Here is a 23,073-nt window from a genome sequence, read left to right as displayed (position 1 = left end):
TAAGGTAATTACAATTCTGTAAAATGTGTTTATTATGCAGAAAAAAAAAACAACTGACATCAGCTTCATTGCTAAAAGTACGACAAAAAATTAAAGTTTATATATTGCCAAATTGGAATTGTTTCTAAAATTCATATAATTAATACTATAGTTATAAAGGCTAAATATTCACATACATAAATAAGTTTAAACTTTATAACAACTGTTGATTGATAAAGTGTATGTCCTACTATTGAGCCACAGACATACATATTCTGCATTGTAATTTCCATGGTGATATACTATGCTGTAATATCTAAAACATCATCTTGTTCAAACTGTTCTGCATCATTCACTCTTACATTTTCATGGCAGTTCGCCCTCTATAGAAAATTAAATTCTCTTCTTTACAATTCCACTTACATGCTACTCCAATCTTTTACTTTTTATGTACAAATATCAAGGTGATTTATAAATAAAAATAAAGGCATAAAAAATACTCAGTTCTTTTAGCCACAGCTAATCAAATTAAAAAATGTTTAAGTAATTTAATAACTGCATGCTGAATCTGCATAAGACAAGCCAGGTTTACATACATCAAATATAACACATCCAACATATTCAAGCAGAATGTAGCCATAGATTTGTAATTAAGATGTTTGCTGTGTAATCACAGGCTTCTATATTCAAATCCTGTAAAAGGACAAGATTTCCATTTCGTCTAAAAATCCTACTATAAAGAGAATCACATGGTTGAGCCTGTCCACTTTACATTTTATGTGACAAACATCTGTGGTTTGCTCATATACAGACATCATATGATACCACACCTATACATGGGTAAATCGCAGATATTCTGATAAAACTTGATAGATAAGTGAGGATAGATCTTAATAGGTTACTATACTATTTGTTTGATGTGAAACATATTTTGTCTAGAAATTAAGAACTCCACACAGATGACTAAACTCGTAGACTAGCCCGTGCTTTGTCTAGAATGTCCTTTCTCATACGGGGGTAGTTTGGATTATCAGCTAAGACTTGGTGGCAGATATCGATCGCATCAACGTAGCGGCGCGCTTTCATGTAGTTAAATGCCAACTTATATCCTGATGAAAGAAAAATATATAAAGTAAAGAAAAATATTGCATATATGAACACATCTAAATGTACAACATAATACAAAATTATACATGAACAAAAGGAGGGTGGGTATTTTGGAGGGAGATGAAGAGTAGGAGGGGAGAGATAAAGAGTAGGAGGGGAAAATGAGTATTAGAAGTGAGTGCAAAGTGGCAAGTGAAGGAGGAGAGGAGAGTAGGAGGCCAGATGGAGAAAAAGATGTAAAAATTTATTTTTGAAACTACTGTTGAATATATTACAAAACATTTTCTTAAAAAATGTCTCGATTATATAAATGATGTCATATTATATCAATTCCAGAAACTTGTGGAAGCAGTTTGAAGCAGTGGGAATGGTTTGGTTTCCCAGCCTCAAAGTTGGGGTTTTAATCCCTGTGCATTTTATTTGTGTCCTTGAGCAAGGCACTTTATCTACATTGCTTCAGTTTACCCAGCTGTATCAATGGGTACCAGCAAATTGCAGTGGACCAGTGTACCACCAAGCGTGAGTATGGAGCTTCTGATTTGTTCGAGGAGGCAACGCGAGAACAGAATCACTCATGTATGACCGTCAGGCGTCCTACGTCCTCTGTATACGTAGATTTGACCAAATTGCGTGAATCCACGCGACCAAGAGAACTTAACGTTCTCGCATGCACAGATGACTTTAAGTGGCATCATTACGTTCTACTTCCTACAGTCGTCATGCAATCAAAGGCTCCCTAGTATTACAATCTCATCCGCTTCACCTACAGAAACTGGGAATAAGGTCCAGACCTATGAGCCCCAGTGGCTCAGCAAGGATTTGCTTTGAACTTTTTATAGTAGCTTCGTATAATTTTTTTTTATATATAGTTCTTAACTCACCAATTGTAGGGCTACTCTTGTTGCTAAAATTCCAAGCACGTTCATAATTGACTGAAGCATCTTTGTACGACTGTTCTTTCTCCATGATGAATCCCATATACTCATATGCCTTGCAACAAGACTTACACAAATAAAACAATACATTTAGTTAGGAATCTTCACTAAAAAAAACAATTCATTTACAAAAAGCCTCCTATTACAAAATTAATAATAAGGAAATATTTTTCTATACCACTAAACAGGGGAATAGTATTGTTTATATATACTCAGTTTAAGAAACCTAAACTGGCCGGTATCATTTTTTTCTTTTTTTTGTAAAATAGTAAGTTAATATATACCCTGTCTCTTATACACATCTAGATGTGTATAAGAGACAGCTCCTCAGCATCCTGAAAAAAAAAATCACTTTCTATGAACACACATTTATTTAATATTTGTCAATGTGTTTATTTCTATAACTAGATTGGCCTATATTTTTTTTACTATTTTTTTTAAAACTTTATTTATAGATGGCGTATCCTAGATTGTCAGCTGATATTCAGGAGCCTTCTTAAATATATGAAATAATGTGATGCTTTTATCAGCCAAGTCTCTTCATGAGGATTAGGGAGTGGAGTTGTTTTTAGTCGTGAGAAAAAAAGTCCTGCTGTCCGGGACCCTGGGATTAGAAAGCAAGCATCTAAGCTATTAAATACCCAGATAAAAACAAATTATGTTAAAAAATTATATCAAATAACAATAGTATTATACTACTACTGTTATAGCAGCTACTACTAGTAACATTCCCCATCAAGGTCAAGGGTTATAGACTGAAGTGTCCTCGTTTAAAGCCAGGCCCACACTACGTGGTGCAACGATCATATGACTCTCAGCCGAAGAATGTACCTCCAATCTCTGAGCCTGAAGACACAACGCTGATTGTCAATGGTGGACTGAGCGACTGTCATTAAAAAGGATGTTTTGTACGCAGCTGAACAATAGACTGACACTACTTACCGGTGCCACCCAGTTCATCCTGACAATTCGTTTGAGTTGGTTTCTGGCTCTTGGAGTTTGCTTCATCATCATGTATGCCGTAGCAACACCAAGCAAGGCTCCAATGTTTTCCCTCTATCTCATCAATATGAAGACAAGACATATTTAAATTGTTTAATATATAATATGCATTATAGCAATAGCAAATATATTCTTTATTAATTTTATCATAAAATATGAGGTGTCATCACAAAATTAGTCTTTTAAATATGAAAAATTATTTTTTTTAAAATATTGACCCATTTCGTAAAGACTCCGCACAAATACCAAAAAAAAAAAAAAGTAAAATAATTTCTAATTTACCTCGGATGTTGCCATCTCCATGAATGATGCCAAAGCTTTTTCAATGTTTGTTTTCGATTTGGTTGCCATGAGGACATAATTCTCCAACATCAGGTGTTTATCAGAACCTGGTTGAGGCTTCAACTCCTGAAAATAATTAATAATTAATAATTACAACAAACTAATAATCAATATTAATAATTTTTATATCAACTGAATAATAATACACTGCAATAGAGTGCTATTTCATAAAGATCAGGCCACAATAACAACAAGTGTGGAGTTGAATAGCTTAGTGGTTAAGATGCTTGCTTTTTAATCCCAGGGTCCTGGGTTCAATTCTGTGACAGACTTTTTCTTACAACTAAAACAACTTTACTTCCTAAGCCTCATTAAAAGGCTTCGCTGATAAAAGTATCATGCTATTTCATGTATTTAAGAGGCCTCGGAATATCAGCCGACATTTAGGATATGCTGGAAGGGTCACCCTCTATAAATATGGTATAAAAAAAAATTAAAAATTACAACTATCAATAATATTTTTAATAATAAAAAATCATATGATAGAATAATAATATTTATATTATTATTATATCAACTTTGAATAAACTAATATCAATTTATGAATGAAACAAATCTAAGAACTCACCCTGACCAGTTTGTCTGCAGTCCTCGCTGCCATTTGCTCTGAGTCTGCCTTCTCTGCAGCACTCCTATCATTATAAATAGAATCAGACTTAAAGTGTTCTTAAAAGTCTAATAATGTTTATAATAGACAACAGAATCACAATATGTATCATAATGTATTAAAATACTTTATTATTATTAAGTTTGTTATTAAGATTATTATCAATATTACTATTAGCGGCAAAGCAATATAAAAGAGTGTAGTCCACTTTATAAGGAATAGGCAAAGACAAAATTTATGGACGGAAAAACAACAATACATATTTGGCCATTATGTAAGTAACCAACTTACGCTACATCATCGGCCATCGTCTCAAAAGTCTCACCACCAATCGTGTTATTGTCGGGATTGATACAGATCTCAATCATGTTCTGAATGGCCTTCTGCCCCCAATCAGTGTCCTTCCTCGCCATGTTGAAGTGTTTGAGAGCATCATTTGCCTTCCCTGTGTGCCTGTCAAGAAATGGAATTTTGTAAGATACTCTAAAATATTCTACATCTCTGAAGTTTACTTTTCCTGTGTGCCTGTCAAGAAATAATACAGGTTCTTTTTTGTTCTCTTCTTTTACTCCCTTTTTTTCCATTCCATGCCAGCTATCATTTTTTCTAGTTCTATAAGGATAGGAGGCACCTGAGACCAGGGATGTCCGAGACTCAACTGGTTCTGGACAGGTACATTTTGACGAGTGCATATCCCCATACTGTGATTTGGGTGCTGGCTTGGAATTCTTCTTTCCTTGTTTTTCCAACAAAATCTTTTTACTTGCTTTTAGCAAATAGAGACCCCCATTTTACACGGTATAAATATAAATTTATAACCTTTAACCTCTTTCATTAAATGTCCTTGAATGATGATGATAAATTTGAAAATATTTCAACAAAATTGCTGATACTGCTTTCTCCAAGTTGAGAACAACAAGCTAGTTTTCATCCATTATAAGCTGTAATTATTATTGTTATTACTAATTATGGCTTGGATACTATCAAACTCTGTTGAAGTTGCAATCAACATTTTTAGCTTTCCAAGTGTATGAAGGTTTTTAAAGGCATTATGCGCTAGATACAACAAGACTTTTTTTAAAAGCTTGTTTAACAAACCTGCCGCCCACCAACGACGATGATTTCGAATAAAAATATTATATTTTTGGCCAATTAGTCCACCCGCCTCCACAAAAAATTGGGAATTTCAGAAAAAAAATAAAGGATTTTCTTCATTTATATTACACCCTCCGCTGCCTTAAAATCTTCAAAAATAAGATATGAATATTTCTTCCTAATTATATAAATTTAAAGCATTTAACCATCCCATTCCTAATTATATAAATTTATAAAGCATTAAACCATCCCATTACTGCACTGTTTACATTCACCAATAAAGTTTTATTTTTATTTTTTTCCCCATCTGGATGTATTTGGCAAAACTATTGGCTAAAGAAAAAAAATTATTTATATTTTTTTCCGCCCTCCTTTGACGATCTTCAAAAAAATAAGTTCGCGAAACAAGGTATAAAAAAAGTCTCGCCTAAGAATAAACATATTATTTCTATTATTAAAAACTTCTTTATGAATATTTTTACATTACATTACTTACCATTCATATAAAGCTTTACAATAGTTGAAGCCGGGTTCCATTGTAGCTTTGGCTGATGATGATTCTGCCATTTCAATATAGCGAGGAACGTCTTCCAACTTTCCAGCTCTACGCAGCAGATCAACAAGCTTCTCCAGCGCCTCATAATGGTCTGTAGTGTATACATCATAACGTTACTGTTACTTCAAGTTATTATGTATTTACCTATCATTTACCAATTTGTTTACATATTTATCACAGTAGCCTCTTTCTATAAATGTATATATTATATAGACTCAGACTTAGTTCCTACAGCCAGGATGACGAGCAAAAACTTTTCGCCAATTGCCTCTATCAAAGGCAAAAGTATATATCCTCCCAGATGATAAAAATGGGTACCCAGTAGGATGATGTGGCACTAAATGTTTAGTCTGTGTTGGCATTAAATTGCAAGCACAACTGGAATACTTCCCAGAGAAGGGAGGAGGTTGCACTTCGTGCTGGTTTGATTATGGATCCGATGACCAGTGGTAATAATAAAAAACATCACCAGCACATTACATCCCCAGGCAAAAAGGTGCGGTATATATTATTATTATTATTATTATTATATATCATATAAGCATTATAGTTATTACACTAGCTTTGTTAAAACATCAATAAATTTATAACATACAGTGAGAGTGACTTTTTTACCTGGTGACCTTTCCAATAAGTGTTGGAAGTGGAAAGTAGCCTGGTCGTACTCCCCTTTCCTGAACATCAAGTCTGCCATCATCACCGTTGCAGCATCGTTTTCTGTTTCACTCTGTAGAAGTTGGACCAGTTGATGTTGGCAGGCATCCAAATCTTCTTGGAGCAGGTAGAGCCTAGCCAGCTCAAGCATGGCCTTGCCATCATTCTCTGTGTAGACCAGTGCTTCCTTGTACAGCTTGATGGCTTTCTCATACTCTCTTTGGTCGCTGTGATGCTTAGCAATCTGAGCACATATACTTGAGTATGACAATAAAATGTTTATTCAAATTTGAAACATTAAAACTGAAAGCTATACACAATCAAGGTTACCTAAAGCTGAAATTCATCAAAAACCAATAAGACATCTTGTAGTTTCAAGTATACATGGCTATGTCATATGTCAAAGGTCATAGAATATAAACATGCAATGTATATTAATTACTGTATATATTTCATCAAGTTTTACAAGCAATCAAGACTGGCTGCTCTGTTGCAGTATCCATCTGCTGAACACATTAAAGATGAACAACTAAAATATAAATACCGACAACAGAATAAACAGTATGATTGTTTCTTTATGCCACATACATTTGATTGATACAGCATTTATTTATTTATTTTTATTAATTTCCTTCACATCCAACAGCAAGTATACTTGCAATTCACAGGATGGAACAATGCTTTATAAACCAACCCTCTTATAGAGCCCTAGGAAGTGAAGTTGTTTTCAGTTGTGAGAAAAAGACTGATGTGACAGGAATTGAACCCAGGCCTCTGGGATTAGAAGGCAAGCACCTTAACCACTAAGCTATTCAACTCCACTCCATTTATAATTCATGAGAGGCTCTATAATATACTGTATTTCATTTTGAGGGTCATAAAATTGATTTGGTGCTAAGTAAAAAATATCTTTGAACTTAGGAAAATATGAACCCAGTACCCAGTTTTAGAATACAGTTGAGGATCTGATACCTTGATGCCTGTTGTTTGTGTGTTGGTAAAGCATCTGGCTGCTCCACCTGGACCCTCTTCAGAACCCTTGCCTGCATGTCCCTTGCCTTGGTCAATGCTAGTAAAGCATTCTCCAACTTGTTATTCTTCTCTTGTACCTTAGCAAGCAGAATCAGCAGCTTTACATCATCAACCATCACAGCTAAATCAGATGCTGATGAGAAGAGGTTAGAGGTCATCAACAAAACATAAGTTCAAAGGTCACACATTAAACTAACATTTGGAATGAGGTCATACATTATTCACAATAAGACATTCACAGTAAAGCTGCATGTTTATATATAAGATGAATGTCTATTTCAACAAAACAACTATTTGCTTTACCAGGCAATAAAATAATAAGCCTGAAATAAGTTTAGATAAGTACAAACTTACATGGATCGTGTTCCAATGCTTGGGTGAGGATTTTCTCTCCTTTGGTATATTGCCTCAGCTTCAACAACAGCTCTCCTAAGTCATGGCGCATGAAGCTTTGGCCCCCGGATTTAAGAGCCGCTTCATAATAATTTATAGCCTAGGTAATCAAACCATAGATATGCACATTATGTTAAATAAAATATCTACGGAATTATGTCAAATATATTTATCTATGTCATTACTATTAATTCTCTATATAAAATTTAGTGTTGCCTTATATTTTTACATACACCTGTACTTTGTTAGCTGAAACCAGCCAGAACTTGTAATGTATAATGATTTAGTTAAGTTTATGTAAGATTTATGAATATACTATGAATGCCCATGTATAAAGCTTTAATGCTGAAATAAATAAAATATTATATTCGCAATTATTAGGTTTGATAGATATTCTTGTCGAAATATTACTGATAATTGGCCTTATTAAATTAGAAAATCCATGAATTTTATGACCAATTATTTTCCAAATAAAGATTAATCATCAAACAATATATCGCAAACATTACAGGGTTTACAGTGCTGAAATCTCACAGAAAAAAATCATTATTTTAAAAATCAGCCTAAAAATTGGAATACAAAAACATACCTTTCCATATTGATGAGTCTTGACGAGAGCCTGTCCAATCTTGCTAGCCAGAGAGCTGTCTCTTGGGTTACGTTTCAGTGCCTGTTCATACACCTCAATGGCCTTCTCTGGCTCCTGAATACTCATGTAGGCGTCACCTAATAGCAGTGATGTATGGGGGCTAGGATGCTTCTCTACAAGCTCTCTGTGGATTAATATTATACAAATAAGGCCTAGTCCACACTATCAAATTTTATTTGACAAAAACATGTGACATGCCTATATATGGTCATGATGACATCACATTATAACCATATATAGGCACATCATGACTATATATGGGCATACACAGTGTGGACAGAACTTAAGATCATTAACACAAGGGTGAGCTACTGTTAGAAAAAACAAGTTCTCGTTATCTCGAAAGCTCAGATGAGGGCAGGGGAATAGAGGCGGTAGAGTATATTAGCCCTAAAAAAAGATCTGTTATTCAATCAGCCAGAGTGTTTCTAGAACTAATCAATGTACCTAAACATTAGAATAATGAAACTACAATTAAATGTATGTTATAAAAATGTTGTTACCTGTAACAGCTTGCATATAAGCGCTTGTCTTTACGATGATGAAGGTAAATTTCTGCCATTTTCTCTCTTGCTTCAACATAATAGCTAAAAGGTAATAAAATAATATACTAAGATTACTGTCTACACATGCATATTTAAACATATTGTGTTTTCTTAGACTACACAGCGACATTCCAGCACACACGGTTTTAGAAAAATGAAATTGAAAAACTAAAAAAACCATAAGACAGAAAGTAACATGGCTGAGTAATATTCAGAGAGAAACCAAGGAATATCTACATGGGTCTAACATTGTCTTGCTGAAGATTGTGAAAAACTGTAAGCTTTGGTAAAATGCACGATGTCGATAGATGAATAGCGTCTCTATGATGATGATGATGATTCTGTTTTCTTGATTTACCATTACCTCATTTCTGGCTTGACATTCCTAAGCATTGTTAGTGCGTGCTCCACATCACCCCGTTTCAGGGCAAGGTCAGCATTAGCAACTGTGATCCGAATCTCTTCTGGTGTACCACTAAACTCATTAATGGCATCTTGCATAATCTTTGCAGCTTCATGCTAAAATATAAGAATAAAAGTACAGTAATCTTTTTTTTTATCCTTTTAATCAATCAATTCCTGATGTTTAAAGATGGTATACCTTAAAGACATTAATCAATAACAGTTCAACTTTTCTTACGTTTCTTAATAGTAACAAAAATTTTAATCTTCAAGCTGTCTTCAAAGAGTCGTTCGCTCTCCCCAAGCCCTGCAGCGGCCAAAGACAGCACTAAGTGTAAAATAATTTAGATAAGAGATATATATGGCGAACACTCTTCCTCATGCCTCCCTGAAAAAAATCTTGATTCGCCTCTACTATGTAGTAGGTATGGGACGCTACTACTAGTAACCAAATGACATTGCTGGGGGTGTAAAGCTGGACAACACCCAGCACCCCCCACCTCCTCTCTGCCCGAAAACCAACACCTATTAAACCTTCTCTACTACGACACTGGCTATTACATGTGGTGAAATATTAAAAGAACTTACAGTTGCATTGGTGAGTCTATAAGCCTCAACCAGTTCAAGGTACACCGACACTCTGTCATTGGAGCTGATAGGGTGTTTCACCTGCCTCGCCCGCTTGGATGCAGACCCGCCTCTCTTGCGCATACCAGGTAAGTTCATGGCAGCCTGTAGTGTTTTCACACATTCTTCATAGTCGCCTTTCTTCTTCAGTGTTTTGGCTTTGATGAGGTGGTAAATTGGCATCTCGCGTACCTGTAATCATCATTATAATTAATTGTTAACAATGTACATTATTACTTTTTGCAAAATATGTATTTTTAAAAATCTTTTATAGAACTAAGAATACAGACACTCTGATATTTGTTCTCAGAGGGGAGATTCAACTCCATGTGCGAGTTATAATAAGAATACTAGAGCGCTAACTCCAATTTTCAGTGTAACATACAAGATTTAAATTTTCATTCCTCAGTACTTTATTTTTAAAATCAGATACTCTACTTGGCCTCTTTTTGGTTAGGCTAATTAAATATAATTAATAATTATTATTAATGATAAATCTTTATAATCATACTCATACTTTATATCATCATCAACATCATTAACCTCCATCATCATTGCCATTAGAATTATTATCATAACCATTGCTATGTGATGATCATTTGTTTACCTCAAACCTGTAACTTAGTGCCATTTCTAGTGACTGAGACGACTGCTGGAAGTTACCTTGTTGCATGTGAATCTGACAGAAAAAGATTAATACAAAATATTAGGCTTCACGATCTATGAACCAGTGCACAATAGTTACAATCAGCAACCTAATAACATTGCTTCTTATTAATGCAAAAATTATAAGAAAAAAATTTTATTTAAAAATCAATTTTTATAACATTAGTCTGGCAAAATTCTTAAAATAAGCATAATCAACATTCACTGTAAAAACACATTAATATATATTAACAAAAATGGTTACAAAGATTCTACATAGCAGAGATTGAAGATACATACCTGAGCCATTAACAAGTGGGCCTCTACATACTGGGGGTTCTGGTCCAAACAATGCTGCAGACTGCTCTGCGCCTGGTCAATCTGCCCAGAAAGAAACCTCACTTTACCCATCAAGAAGAGGGACTCCAGCAGGCCTGGTAAAGCCTTAGTCAGGGGTTCTAGGACCATTGAGCATCGCTTTAGAATTGGAGACACCGACTGGCCTGATGCTTGAGGCTAGAGAAGATCACAGAGACTCATGAAGAAATATGAAGGAATATAAAAACTGAGAAACAAAAAGAATCAGTCTAAAATAAAGGCGTTGAACACAGAGACAAAATGAAAAAAAAAAATTGAGCACAAAAGGCAGCGCTAAACAGTAAAATAAAAAAATATACAGTACTGTGAAAAACAAAAAGGAAACACAAAGATTTAACGAGAAATTAGAATAAAACACAGAAACACAATGACAAAAATAAAGGGAGCACAGTGATGCAGTGAGAGCCCAGATTCATCATGAAAACCCAGTAAACACAAGATGAGGAACAAGTGGAAACACAGATGCAACACTAAGAAACAAGAGTAAAACAGAGACACATCACCTTAAGAGCTAAGAACAGAGGTAAAATATAATTACAAATGCAATTTACCTCTGTTGGTGCAAACTTCATATATTCAGTGGTGAGTTCAAGAAGGAAGTCAGGGTTGAGGGCAGCAAAGTAGTCTGGGCCGAGAGGGATCCCTTTCAACTTGACAAAGTGGACTTCGACTGCTTCATTCAGTAGACTGACAACTTCTTCAGCTGGCTTGTTTTTCTTGCTGGCTAACACTGCCCTCAAATAAATAATTTCCTTCATACAAGAATGAGATGAGAAATGTAAGTAATATTAGTATGATATTTCAAACCGTAGATAGCAGGCAGGATAGAATGGCATTGCTGTTTTAGGTACATTACAAATATATTTATATTTTTTACTGTAAAAATGTTTATCTAAATAAAAAATACAGTATATAATTAATCATAGAATTTGGCTGAAAATTTGCTGAACAACAATATTATAGAAACAGTTCAAAATCACCTCATTCTTCAACTAGCACCCTTACCCCCAATTCACTTCCTATCCAACCCTTTCCACCATGTCAGAATATTATGACTAAGTATGCCATTGCCGTAACTATGACATGTACAGTGTACTGTTTCCTCCAAAGCAAACAAACTGTTAGTTACCTGTGAGGGCAGTAACACTTGTTTCATCCAGCTTCATTGCATGCCGATAACCTTTCATCGCTTCTCTTGTTTTATTCTGGAGCAAGAGTTCATACGCCGCCTCGGTAGCAAACTCTGCATTACTCGGTTCTAAGCTCAAAGTGCGCTCCAATAAAGTGTTGGTCTGTTGCAACACCTCAGGATTTCGTCCACACTATAAACACAGAATTTATGAAAATATATTAGACACATTATAAAGCATGTATTACTACTGTTCAAATTAAAAATCCACATATTTTATATAATGTAACAATTTTAAATAAAATAAAATGACATGGTAAATGCTAGAACATTCTTACCATCCTACAGAATGCTAAAGACATGTTGAAGTACGCATGTGGGTTCTTGGGTTCAAATCTGTCCAGCTTCTCAATAAGTTCCCCCAACTTTGAAACAGCCTGCATGACAAAAAAACATTTCAATCAATAATTTTACAATTAAAAAATGTATTGTACTCATTGTCATAGCTGCCATCATTTTTATTGCAGTTTTATCGATTAACTCGTTATTATTTTTACAAACAGAAGATATATAGACTGTATGTAGAATGTTGGCTTACCGCTTCAGAATTGCTCTCTTTACTTAGCAGGTAAAGCACTTCGATTCGGACAGCTTCTAAGCAGTGAGTAGATTGATTTAATGCTCTGAAAAATAAAAATAACAAAATCAAAGTGTGGGGGAGGGGCCCTTGATGATAAAAGGAGGGGCATTAGCTGGCAAAAGAATGTGAAATGAAGCGATTTTTAACTACTTAAACATAATTTTTTTTCCCAAGCAAATTACTAATGCTGTGCTAAAATAACAGAATTATTTGAATTCTAAAAAGAATATATAATTTCTTATTCTGTATTATGTAAACCCAATCAAGATATGTAAAAACCAAGACTCTGAAACACATTTTCTGTTTTAATGCATTTCCTTGGTTTTACAAAATAATGCATCACACATAGACATATAATCAGACGCATACAATGAAAATCAGAGGAAAGATCGAAAGGTCAATGTTCATATATAGCAGAAGTATACATAATTAATAATAATAATGATAATAAACAATGTTAAACATAACAGTAATGATTCTATTACCATATATATGTTATAAGGCGAACCACGTATAAGACAAGTTTCCGAAGATATTTGTACGTTGGGCGTATAAGACGTCATCGGAATTCATATTTTTTCTGCTTTTTATGGTCTTAACATCACATCTAGCTGGCTAAAATCTGAGCCAAGTGCAAAGCAAATCTTCCAAATAATACCATTTTATGAGTTTTCAAATGTTCATCAAAACCTTATTTCCGTACGTAAGATGAACATGATTTAAAAAATCTAAAATTTGTATATCATACATATAAGACGTCCCCCGCACCCCTGTTATCTTATCATAATTTACTATTTTAAGCCTCGTCTTATACAGTATATACGGTAGATAACGATAATAATATTGAATTGCTACCTATTGGCAGTGTCTAGGGCTTGCTCCCAGTCGCCCTGCGCCAACTGAACACGCATCTTCTCAATAAGTGCTGGAATACTACCAGGAAACGAGACCACTGCTTGATTTACGACATCGAGGGCGCCGCTGAAGTTACAGCGCATCATCAGCAAACGTGTTCTACCAAGCATCGCTGCAAGCTCTTTTGAGTTTCTATACAAAAAAAATGTAATCATGGTAATGGATGAACCTAATCAGAATTTTGTTCGTTTTTTGTTTTTGTTCTCATGGAAAATTTAACAAACTAATATTTAATACTACACCACCAATAGATGCGCACAGAAATTCTGCAAAAATTATAAATTAAAGCTGACTTGCATAGGACCTTGAAAAAACATTACTTACTTTAATACTTCGTCAAAATATTTTCCAGACTTCTTAACTGCAGCTTCCCTTCCGCTGGTAAGGTCAATCCAGCCTTTTAAAATTAGACCCTGAAACATTCAACAATAATTACATATGTTAATTATAGCATTTTTTATAGTAAACTCCAGATTAGTTTCATAAACATAAACATGGAAAAATTACGAAAAACTTAAATATTCAGAAAATGCCGGGTTAATATATGTACAATCGGACATATCTCACCTCTTTTGCAGATGGTGAAGCCTTGAGCATTCTGTCAACATATTCTCTCGCTTTGTCGTGGCGACCACTATGCCAGAGGAAAGTGCCGCCAAACAATAAGCCCTGAAAAAATTCAAAATGAAACTCAATATTATTGTTATAATTCTTATGTATTAATAATAATAATAATAATTCTGAGACTTCTATAGTGCCGGTGTCTACCATTCAGTGTTCATGGCACTTCATGGCCAGGCTTGAAAATAAACGGACAAAAAGAAATAGAAAACCAATCAAATGAAATTAAATATCACAATCACAAAATCACAATCTATAATTTCTACTATTATTATATATTTATATTTTTCTATTATATTTTTTTTTAATTGAAAATTTACTAATTGTTGTCACTATAATTATTGTCAGCTAGTTATTACCAAATTAATGTAATTAATAAGTAATGTTAATACTAATACTAATGTCAAAACACTGTCATGGTACTACGATCAATCAAAACTTCTTGATGATGACATAATTAATGTCGAAATATTAAATCACGACACGATGGCGTGCATTTTGATACTTGGAGTATGTATTATACTATCCAATCAAAACTTGGTTACTGTTTATGTTGTTTTAACACTATCATCATTATCATTGAAAATTATTAGTTATTAAGGCATATGATAAGTGATTCTTTTCACCTTCTCTCCTGCTGATCGTCGCTCTTCTTTCAACTTGGCATCTAGTTCTTGTACTGCTTCACGATCTAGAAAAAACAATGCCAATTATAAGTAATAAGGAAAAAAAAGGTTTTTAACTGTGAAATACCTGAGCTTTATCTAAACATAGGTGAGATATGACATCATTATGTCCATTTATGGGTATGATATGACACCATTATACCCAAATATGGACAAATCACAGATATATTCATCCATAAAATTAAGTAGTGAGGGAAATGATTAAGCTGGGAGTACACAAAATGAGAGCATTTGGCGACACCTACCGACAGTTTTCATGCGCTTGTGTGCGTACATGAGAGCCATGGTGGAACAGATATTAACGTCTGCTTTGTCCTTCAGTGACTCCAAATCTCGCATGCCCTCGGAAAGACGACCTTAGCAAAATATGAAACATAAAAAAAATTATTGGAAAAGTACGGATCAAGTTTTTTTTATGTTGTAAAATAATAAAATATACGATAATAAAAATGATATTCATAACAACAACATAATGCTGTTTAATTTATCGTCATCCATGATTGTTTCCCTTTATTTTTATATCTTGATGTTTTTTATAAATCAGTCTTTAAAATTTTTTTTAAATATTTACCTTTCGATGAATTTTTAATGTCATATATTAATGTTATATATATTTACCAAATTTTAACTGTATAATTTGTATTTTTAAATGTCTCTGTAAATTTTCCCAATTCAATTTTAAACTGCTATGAGATAAATTTATCTTGAATCTCGAAAACTGTTTTTAAAACTTACCTTCTAGAACAAAGCTAAAGGCTCGGTAAAACAAAAGCACAGGGTCATTGCCATACTTCTTGATTGCTTCAGTTGCGACTATTTGCATATGATTATATAGCTTCTCTTGACAGTAATAATTGAGGGCAGCCTATAAAATAAAATTATAATATATTCAATTTTGGAACAGTTCTTCATACACTTTCTCGATAAAAAAAAAAAAATAAAAAAAATAAAAAAAAAACTTACAAAATTCTTTCCAGTGACAAAATTTATTTAAAATTATAAATCATAAATTATTGGAATTTTTTCTAAATGATTTAAATCCTATGGCAGGAGAGCTTCTGCTGTCGCAGCTACAACTTTGTGGAACTCCATACCAAACTCCATCAGACAGTGTGTTATCTTAAACTCTTTTAAAACCATTGAACCAAGCTAAAGACCTTTCTTTTCCATCAAGCTTTTCATTAATTCAACATGACATCCTTATTCTGTTTTTATGCACAGCGCATTGAGAGCTTGCTTATGTGCACTTTATAAGAATGAACTTTTATTATTATTATTATTATTATTATTATTATTATTATTATTATTATTACAATAAAATATTTATTTTCCAACATGTTCAGATTTTTATACTGTTAAACTTCAATCTATATTAATATTATATTGGATTACAATAAAAATTATTTGTATTACTGCATAGGATAAACATTATTATAACTACTTAAAAGAAGTGAACAATTTAAACCATTTTTATCAATGGAAATTATATGGAGATCCATAATCATAATATAATTATTTTTATCTATGATGAAGAATGAAAAACTAATAATAAAATATTATTAATAATAATCTAACTAAACTTACCAAAGTTGTAGAATCCGAATCTGCCATGGTTCCAGCAATTCTATAACTGAGTCCTTTTTGGGTGCAAATCTAGGGATAAACAGAAAACACAATTTATTTAGAAGTGTATAAATAAATTCGAAAAATATAAAATTTTAATCATAATTTAATTGGCAAATAAAAATAAAACATACAATAGGCCTAAGCCTACTCTAGCCTAGGAGGCCTAGCATAGTTCATACGCGTTTACGCTAATTAATACTTTTGTACAAAGATACTCTTATATGTACACTTGGTGGCAGGCCTAACCTAGGCCGAATACCTATGTATATGTAGGTTTAGGCTAGGCTAGTCTGTGTCTTTCCTGTCTTGCCAAAAAGCCGGGAGTCGGGCACGGCTTCCCTGCCTGCGGTCGTAACTTAAATCAAGCGTTCAGATAGGCCTAGGGCCGGGTAGCCTAGGCCTACCTAACCAAATCTCTATCTACAAGATAGAACAACACTAAATAATAACGATATCAAGAAAACGGATAACTTACTCGTTATCATCAATAATGTCAACTGCTTACAGTACTACTGTTAGAGTCCCATAAAATCTACCAAGCCCAAACCTTTTTGTATTTTTGTAAGCAAAATTGAGGTTCTGGAATTCAAGTTTGTTGTTTGTTGGTAAGACGATAATTATTGGTGGCGCTGTTTGTGTCAGGGCCGTAGGTTGCTCCATGTGTTTCAAAAAGATTATGTATTTTTATTAATCTAGCTGTTTCTTGTAATAGGTATGTTACCAAATTATTCCTCTATGAAATACAGTATATTATGTTTATTTGCATCAACATAAAGTGAATTTCAGCCTGCTCTAGATGGAGTATAGAGGGGGCCTGGAAAGACAAGACTAGGCCCTGGCCTAGGCTAGCTAGGCCCAAGATCAAATTAATGATCCAGATCCGTGTGTGAAAACGTTGTTAAGTTACTGTTTTGTTGTAGTGGAGGAAGTGATCCATTTACTGCAGAAAATTGCCTAGGTCCAGAGGCATACATACATTCATTTTCCCAAATTTATTTATTTTTGAATATACACTAAAAATCATCAAAATTTTATTTTATTTTGGTAGTGGCTATTTTTATATTTTTATTTACACAGTTTTTGCAGTGATTTGGGGACAATCGTAAATTCAGTTTTGCTGAATTACAGACTTTTACTACAAAATCCTTCAATTAGCTGCCACCTGATTTAAGAATGTGCAAAAGATATTGAATAGATATAAGAATACATGTATTTATTTGTTGTATTTATGATGTCTTTTTTTTCAGGAGGTTGGGGAGCGTGTCAGTGGAACTGCACCTAATCTTATTTCTTCCAATTTTTGCATAAAAATGCAGCTACGGCACTCTACCAATGTGAACACACTATTGTTATTTTTCAAATCAATTCTATTATTTTTCATCACAGTTTTCTAAACATTCAAGATGAGTTGGAACTTCGGAACTAAAGTGGGTTGCCAACTGCTACAGTCTTTCTGGAAGTCTGCTGTAATAAAAGAACAAATCAGGGTGAGTCTTGTGAACAAAATGAATAAGCATTCTGCGAATTTTAATAAATAAGGTGCAAATTAAATGAACAGAGAGAAATGTAAAATTCAATAGAGCACCATCTTGAGATGTTTAAGCAGTTGGTCCTGTGTGCATTGTGGCTTATGCAGCCATTAAAGAACACAATACATTTAATATGTTTCAACAAGAAAAAGTAGAGAATCATCCCCCAGAGTACTGCCCTATTCACCTTCTGAAGGAACCCACTGTACATAGAGTTTCACAGCTGTTTTTTTTTCCAGAAACCAATTCTGTGCACAAATATTATAATCCTTATGTATTTGGTGGTGCGGCTCTGTGTGGTCTACATCACTGTCTATAACAATGTGTAATCGTTCCTTGTATCCCTGTATGCAAAAGGCAGTATACAGTAAAAATACTTCAATAATTTAAACTGTACCTTAATTTGATTATGTGCGTAGGTTTTTTTTTAAACATAAATATGTATAAAAATTATTGTTTTTAGAACACAGTGATAGTTCGGCGGGTTACACCAGCAGGTTTGCCGAAGTTTGGTGAAGAATATCCGAGGAAAATGAAAAAAAGACATAAAGTTTTTTATGTGGAGGAAAACCTGAACTTAAAACCCCAAGGTCATCTGCAGTTGATACTTTTGCAAGATGTCCCAAGTAAGTATCTTAATAGGTTAGAATCAATGCCATTTTCTAAATAGAAATCCATTTAACATGAAAAAAAAATTATATACAATCGTGTATCTATGGAGTGTGTATGGAGGGAGGGGGGTGCACACCCCTGAAAAAACTTGGGGCCTCTGTCGTCTCTCTCCCCCCCCCCCTGGAAAATGTTAGAAGAAACAAAATCACGACTAATTTGATAAAAATCACCTTATTTTGTATGCACACCACTGATTATATATTAAACTTCAAAATGACTGATATTTTTTTTTCACAGAAATTGGCTTGAAGGGAGAAATAGTTACTGTTACTAAAAGAGTTGGTAGGAATAAATTACTAATGAACCAGCTTGCCACATATGCAACACCAGAAAATATAGAAGAGCTGGCAGCAGTTCGAGAAGAGCAAGGCGAAGATGCCAAGCTTACACCATCAGCACGCAGGGTAAACAACCTAATATAAATACCTTGGAGAAGTGTGCCCTCTTTGGTTTGAGAGCGATGTTCACACAAGGTGTTCTAAGTAATGCGATTTAGCTATGAAGTGTACTCTCTTCTGATTTGTCTTCCAAAGACATATGTTCACATATGCCACATGCATTGTATACACCTGTGTTGAACACTCTACAAATATTTATTAAAGTATATAATGTTCTTATCATTCTGATATAGTTATGTCCTTGGAGTTGCACATTGACTGGTACTCCTGACAGCCTCCTAGTGTAATATATATTGATCATCAAAATATTTTCATTGTAATATTCAACTTATCAGACCCATATAGCTATATATAGAGAGCATTCACTCTGTGAAGGACCTCAAAAAGCATTTATTCTTTCGAGGCGTATATAATATTTTAGTAACAAAACAAAATGGAAATTATTTTTTCCAGACAATTGAATACCTGAAGCAGAAGACTTTAACTGTAGAGATGAGACCGGAGCTTGATTGGACACTATGCAGGGAAGAGGTGCTCCATGCCTTCAAGAAGAATGTAAGACTTAAATATGTCCCATATTTAGCTAATACTGTATACAACTATACAAATTTTATATATGAACACTTGAAAGTACAATAGAATTATAACGTTATAGGTGTAGTTTTTTACTAGCCTGGCATCATATCTCTAGACCACCTAGCTTGGATCTGATGGCCAGGGTAGATCGTTGATTCGAGTCCTCCCCCACCCCCGATAAAAACAATTTTTTTTTCCGTGTTTTAACACATTTTAAATATTTATTCAGTACATTTTCACATCAGGTTGGGCAAAAATTACACTGATACTTGATTCTCCAGACGCAAATCCAGTTATTGTCTATTTCATCTCAATAATAACAATTGCCATTCACATTGCAGTGTCCGCTGCTTACTTGGGCTTGAATTCAAAACCTGGCCATCGGCGCAAGCTTGGTGGTCTAGAGGTATGATGCCAGGCTAGTGATCTGGAGATCGTGGGTTCGAGTTCCCCCCAAGAACAACTTCCGATTTTTTTTTGCAAGTGTTTTTACACGTACTGAGTATTCAGTACATTTTCACGTCAGGTTGTGCAAAAATTACACCAATAATACTTGATTCTCCTGTAGCATATCCAGTTATTGTCTATTCCATCTCGATAATAACAATTACCAATTATATTGTTACTGAGCCTGCAACACAGACAAATGGGGCATTTTTATTTTTTATGTGGGATGGGTGATGTAGTTCTCATTTCTTGGATTCAGTTTTTGGTAATGAATTTGCCAGTTTTGACAGTCACATTTGGGAGGGGGAAATGTGTCTTGGTCCCCTGTACCTCCTCCCCTCTGGATAAGCAATTTATTGTTTTTTTCTTGGTGTGATATATCACTATTGACCTACTGACCTTTGAAATAAAAGCAAGCACCTATGACATGTATACATGGGACAGCTAGTATATGTGTCAAACGTTTTTCTTTAAACTCACTTCAGAAATATAGTAAATTATGAGAATTCAATTTTTATTTTTGCAGCTAGGTGTTATGGTTGCAGACCATGCTCTCACAATGCCTACAAAAGAAATTACGAATGAATATGGAATGTATGAGGTGAAAGTAACGGTAAGTGAAAAAAAATCCAGACGGAGAAAATAATAAACAAATTTTATTGGTGAATATAAACAGTGTGGTAATGCACTAAACTTATATAATTAGGAAGAAATGTACTGTACATATCTTATTTTTGGAGATTTCAAGGCAGCAGCAGCAGGCATAATTAAAATGAAGGAATGAACTTTTTTTTCTGAAATTTCTATTTTTTCGTGGCGGCAGGGGGTGTCAATTGGCCAAAAATTTTATTTTTATTAGAAATCATCGTTATTGGCAGGCGGCGTATTCACGAAAAAGGTATAAAAAGTCTCACTTGTACTTGCTCCTGACCTACTATTACTAATACAGTTTTGAATGACTTCATAGGTGGTGCTTATAACATATTTATTCGCGGACAGTAGTTGATACAAAGTACTGTAGTGTTATTATTTAATTTGAGAAACTGTTTTAATATTTCCAACAGTACAGGAAGTCAAAGCATCTTGGCTATGTTTTCTCTGCGAGAGTTTTATTCAACATAGGGCGAGACTTTTTTTATACCTTGTTTAGCGAACCCGCTGACTGCAAATATTGATGATTTTGAATTTAAAAAATTTTATTTTTGGCCAATTAGCACACCCACCGACACGAAAACATGGAAATTTCAGAAAAAAATAAAATTAAAAAAAATTTTTATTGTGCCCTCCGCTGCCTTAAAATCGCCAAAGATAAGATATGTATATTTCTTCCTAATTATATAAATTTGAAGCATTTAACCATCCTATTTTACATTAAGCAATAAATTAGTTTTATTCAGCCCCCTTCCGATAATCTTTAAAAAAATATTCTCGCCTAGAATGCCTTATAAATGCTATGCAGCACATGCCGTACTTGAAAAATAACACTTTGGTGCGACCCTTGTATGAGGGAGGCGCTTATTGGATCACGTATGGCAATTTAGTGTGTAAATACCTAGTTATGTATACTATGGCCATTCCTAGTTTCATTCCAAATAATTCACAACCTACCAGATAACCCATCATTTATATTAAGTATTTTTTGAATTGCTGAAATGAAAATTTTAAATGATAAAAGTATTGAATGTATGAAGATGTTATATTTTTTGGAGTAACTATGTTCATCTTGTGTTATATCATTATTTTGGCGAATGTAGATAAATGGTATTGCCACGGTACCAGTTGCCATGGAAGTAATTAAAGCTATAGACAAATCTAGAAGAGCAAAGAAAGCAAGAAAGTTAGCAGAGGAAGAGGCAGCAAGACTAGCAGAACTTGAAAAACAGCAAAAGACATGAAAGAGAAAATGTATGGTGGGCAGTTAGTGTCTTGAGAGATATTACTTCAATTTCAGTTATGTATGATGGGCAAAAGGTGCCACTGAAAAAAACTTTATACAACATTGCTTCATAGTTCTTGTACTCTGTATAACAGAGAGAGTGAAACAATACTGAAGGAACTCTGGTGGCAACTATTTACACCTTCTACAGTACAATAAGCTTGATTGATAAAAAGTACAAAAGTATCACAGAATAGAAGCAATATTTCTGCAAAAATCCAACCACTTTTAATGCCAATTTACACATTTACACATAACACACAGCAGCATGCAACAGCGACAACTCCGTTGTACAATCTACGTACACATTGAGCAAAAATAAAAATAAACATTTCATCTTTATGCTCACTAATTGGTCAAAATATCCTATTGCGTTATTCTTTGCTGAGTGACATGTCACGCACAATTTGTGTGAATTGTGGCTTTCCATAAGGAATATAATAGGTTTCACTGTCGCTGTTGTGTGCTGCTGTTGTGCTCTGTCAAAATAAGCATCGTGGGTAAATTTATTTAATACTTAGCATTGTGCTGATACATGTAAAATATAAATTGATTTGATCAACATTCTTAAATTTAAACTTTGTATAATTTATCCAAATTGTTAATCTTTATATTATTCAACAAAAATATAATTAAAACACATTAGTTTGTGACATTAGGTTCACTATGTGTTATAAATTTCAAACAATAAAACTTATTTTCCTTTTATGGTAAAACTTCATATACAGCACATACTTGCAATGAGCTATATAATTGGTTGGCTTACAATTAATTTGTTGGAGGCTTTCATTATAAAAAATTTATCCTTTTGGCAGCCTCCATGAGTATGTTCAAGAGCTAACCTATCTAAACATTGTTAAATAGATATGATACTGTTCATTTATGAAAGACACTTTGTTTAAAATAATATATATATCCTCCTACTTTGTGAGTTCAAATGAACTTTCTTA

The 23,073-nt window shown here is 33.8% G+C and overlaps 2 protein-coding genes across 2 annotated transcripts; one reads left to right on the top strand and one right to left on the bottom strand.

Annotated features, from left to right (window-relative positions):
• On the bottom strand, positions 1 to 17,177 carry LOC117122632 (tetratricopeptide repeat protein 21B-like). Its single transcript, XM_033268297.1, has 30 exons — positions 17,041 to 17,177; positions 16,524 to 16,592; positions 15,675 to 15,804; positions 15,185 to 15,295; positions 14,880 to 14,944; positions 14,200 to 14,301; positions 13,957 to 14,045; positions 13,573 to 13,764; positions 12,676 to 12,760; positions 12,416 to 12,514; positions 12,078 to 12,270; positions 11,954 to 11,967; positions 11,500 to 11,700; positions 10,871 to 11,086; positions 10,533 to 10,604; positions 9,887 to 10,117; positions 9,261 to 9,415; positions 8,855 to 8,938; positions 8,292 to 8,475; positions 7,664 to 7,802; positions 7,250 to 7,442; positions 6,239 to 6,534; positions 5,564 to 5,714; positions 4,264 to 4,425; positions 3,934 to 3,997; positions 3,306 to 3,431; positions 2,964 to 3,077; positions 2,345 to 2,356; positions 1,968 to 2,097; positions 1 to 1,088 (listed from the first exon to the last, which is right to left on the bottom strand). Exons 2-30 carry the CDS (start codon positions 16,548 to 16,550, stop codon positions 943 to 945), a joined length of 3,783 nt encoding a protein of 1,260 aa, XP_033124188.1. The 5' UTR covers positions 16,551 to 16,592; positions 17,041 to 17,177; the 3' UTR covers positions 1 to 942.
• A 3-nt stretch (positions 17,178 to 17,180) lies between these two features.
• On the top strand, positions 17,181 to 23,046 carry LOC117122619 (39S ribosomal protein L9, mitochondrial-like). The gene is made up of 7 exons (XM_033268274.1): positions 17,181 to 17,277; positions 17,952 to 18,052; positions 18,558 to 18,720; positions 19,004 to 19,170; positions 19,618 to 19,719; positions 20,714 to 20,800; positions 21,942 to 23,046. The coding sequence occupies exons 2-7, from the start codon at positions 17,969 to 17,971 to the stop codon at positions 22,080 to 22,082; spliced, it is 744 nt and encodes a 247-aa protein (XP_033124165.1). The 5' UTR covers positions 17,181 to 17,277; positions 17,952 to 17,968; the 3' UTR covers positions 22,083 to 23,046.
• Positions 23,047 to 23,073: the final 27 nt, after the last annotated feature.

This window comes from Anneissia japonica, unplaced genomic scaffold (assembly GCF_011630105.1).
Source record: "Anneissia japonica isolate Jap-2015-1 unplaced genomic scaffold, ASM1163010v1 scaffold287945_len1679841_cov205, whole genome shotgun sequence".
Taxonomy (NCBI): Eukaryota; Metazoa; Echinodermata; class Crinoidea; order Comatulida; family Comatulidae; genus Anneissia; species Anneissia japonica.
This window is presented reverse-complemented; position numbering and strand designations above follow the sequence as displayed.

Coding starts and splice junctions, on each gene's coding strand:
- LOC117122632 (XM_033268297.1), bottom strand. CDS start 16,550: ATGGCAGATTCGGATTCTACAACTTTG. Junction 12,761..13,572: donor GCCCTAGACACTGCCAATAG/GTAGCAATTCAA, acceptor TTTATTTTTCAG/AGCATTAAATCAATCTACTC. Junction 7,443..7,663: donor AGCATTGGAACACGATCCAT/GTAAGTTTGTAC, acceptor TCTTCTCATCAG/CATCTGATTTAGCTGTGATG.
- LOC117122619 (XM_033268274.1), top strand. CDS start 17,969: ATGAGTTGGAACTTCGGAACTAAAGTGGGTTGCCAACTGCTACAGTCT. Junction 18,721..19,003: donor ACTTTTGCAAGATGTCCCAA/GTAAGTATCTTA, acceptor TTTTTTTCACAG/AAATTGGCTTGAAGGGAGAA. Junction 19,171..19,617: donor TTACACCATCAGCACGCAGG/GTAAACAACCTA, acceptor TATTTTTTCCAG/ACAATTGAATACCTGAAGCA.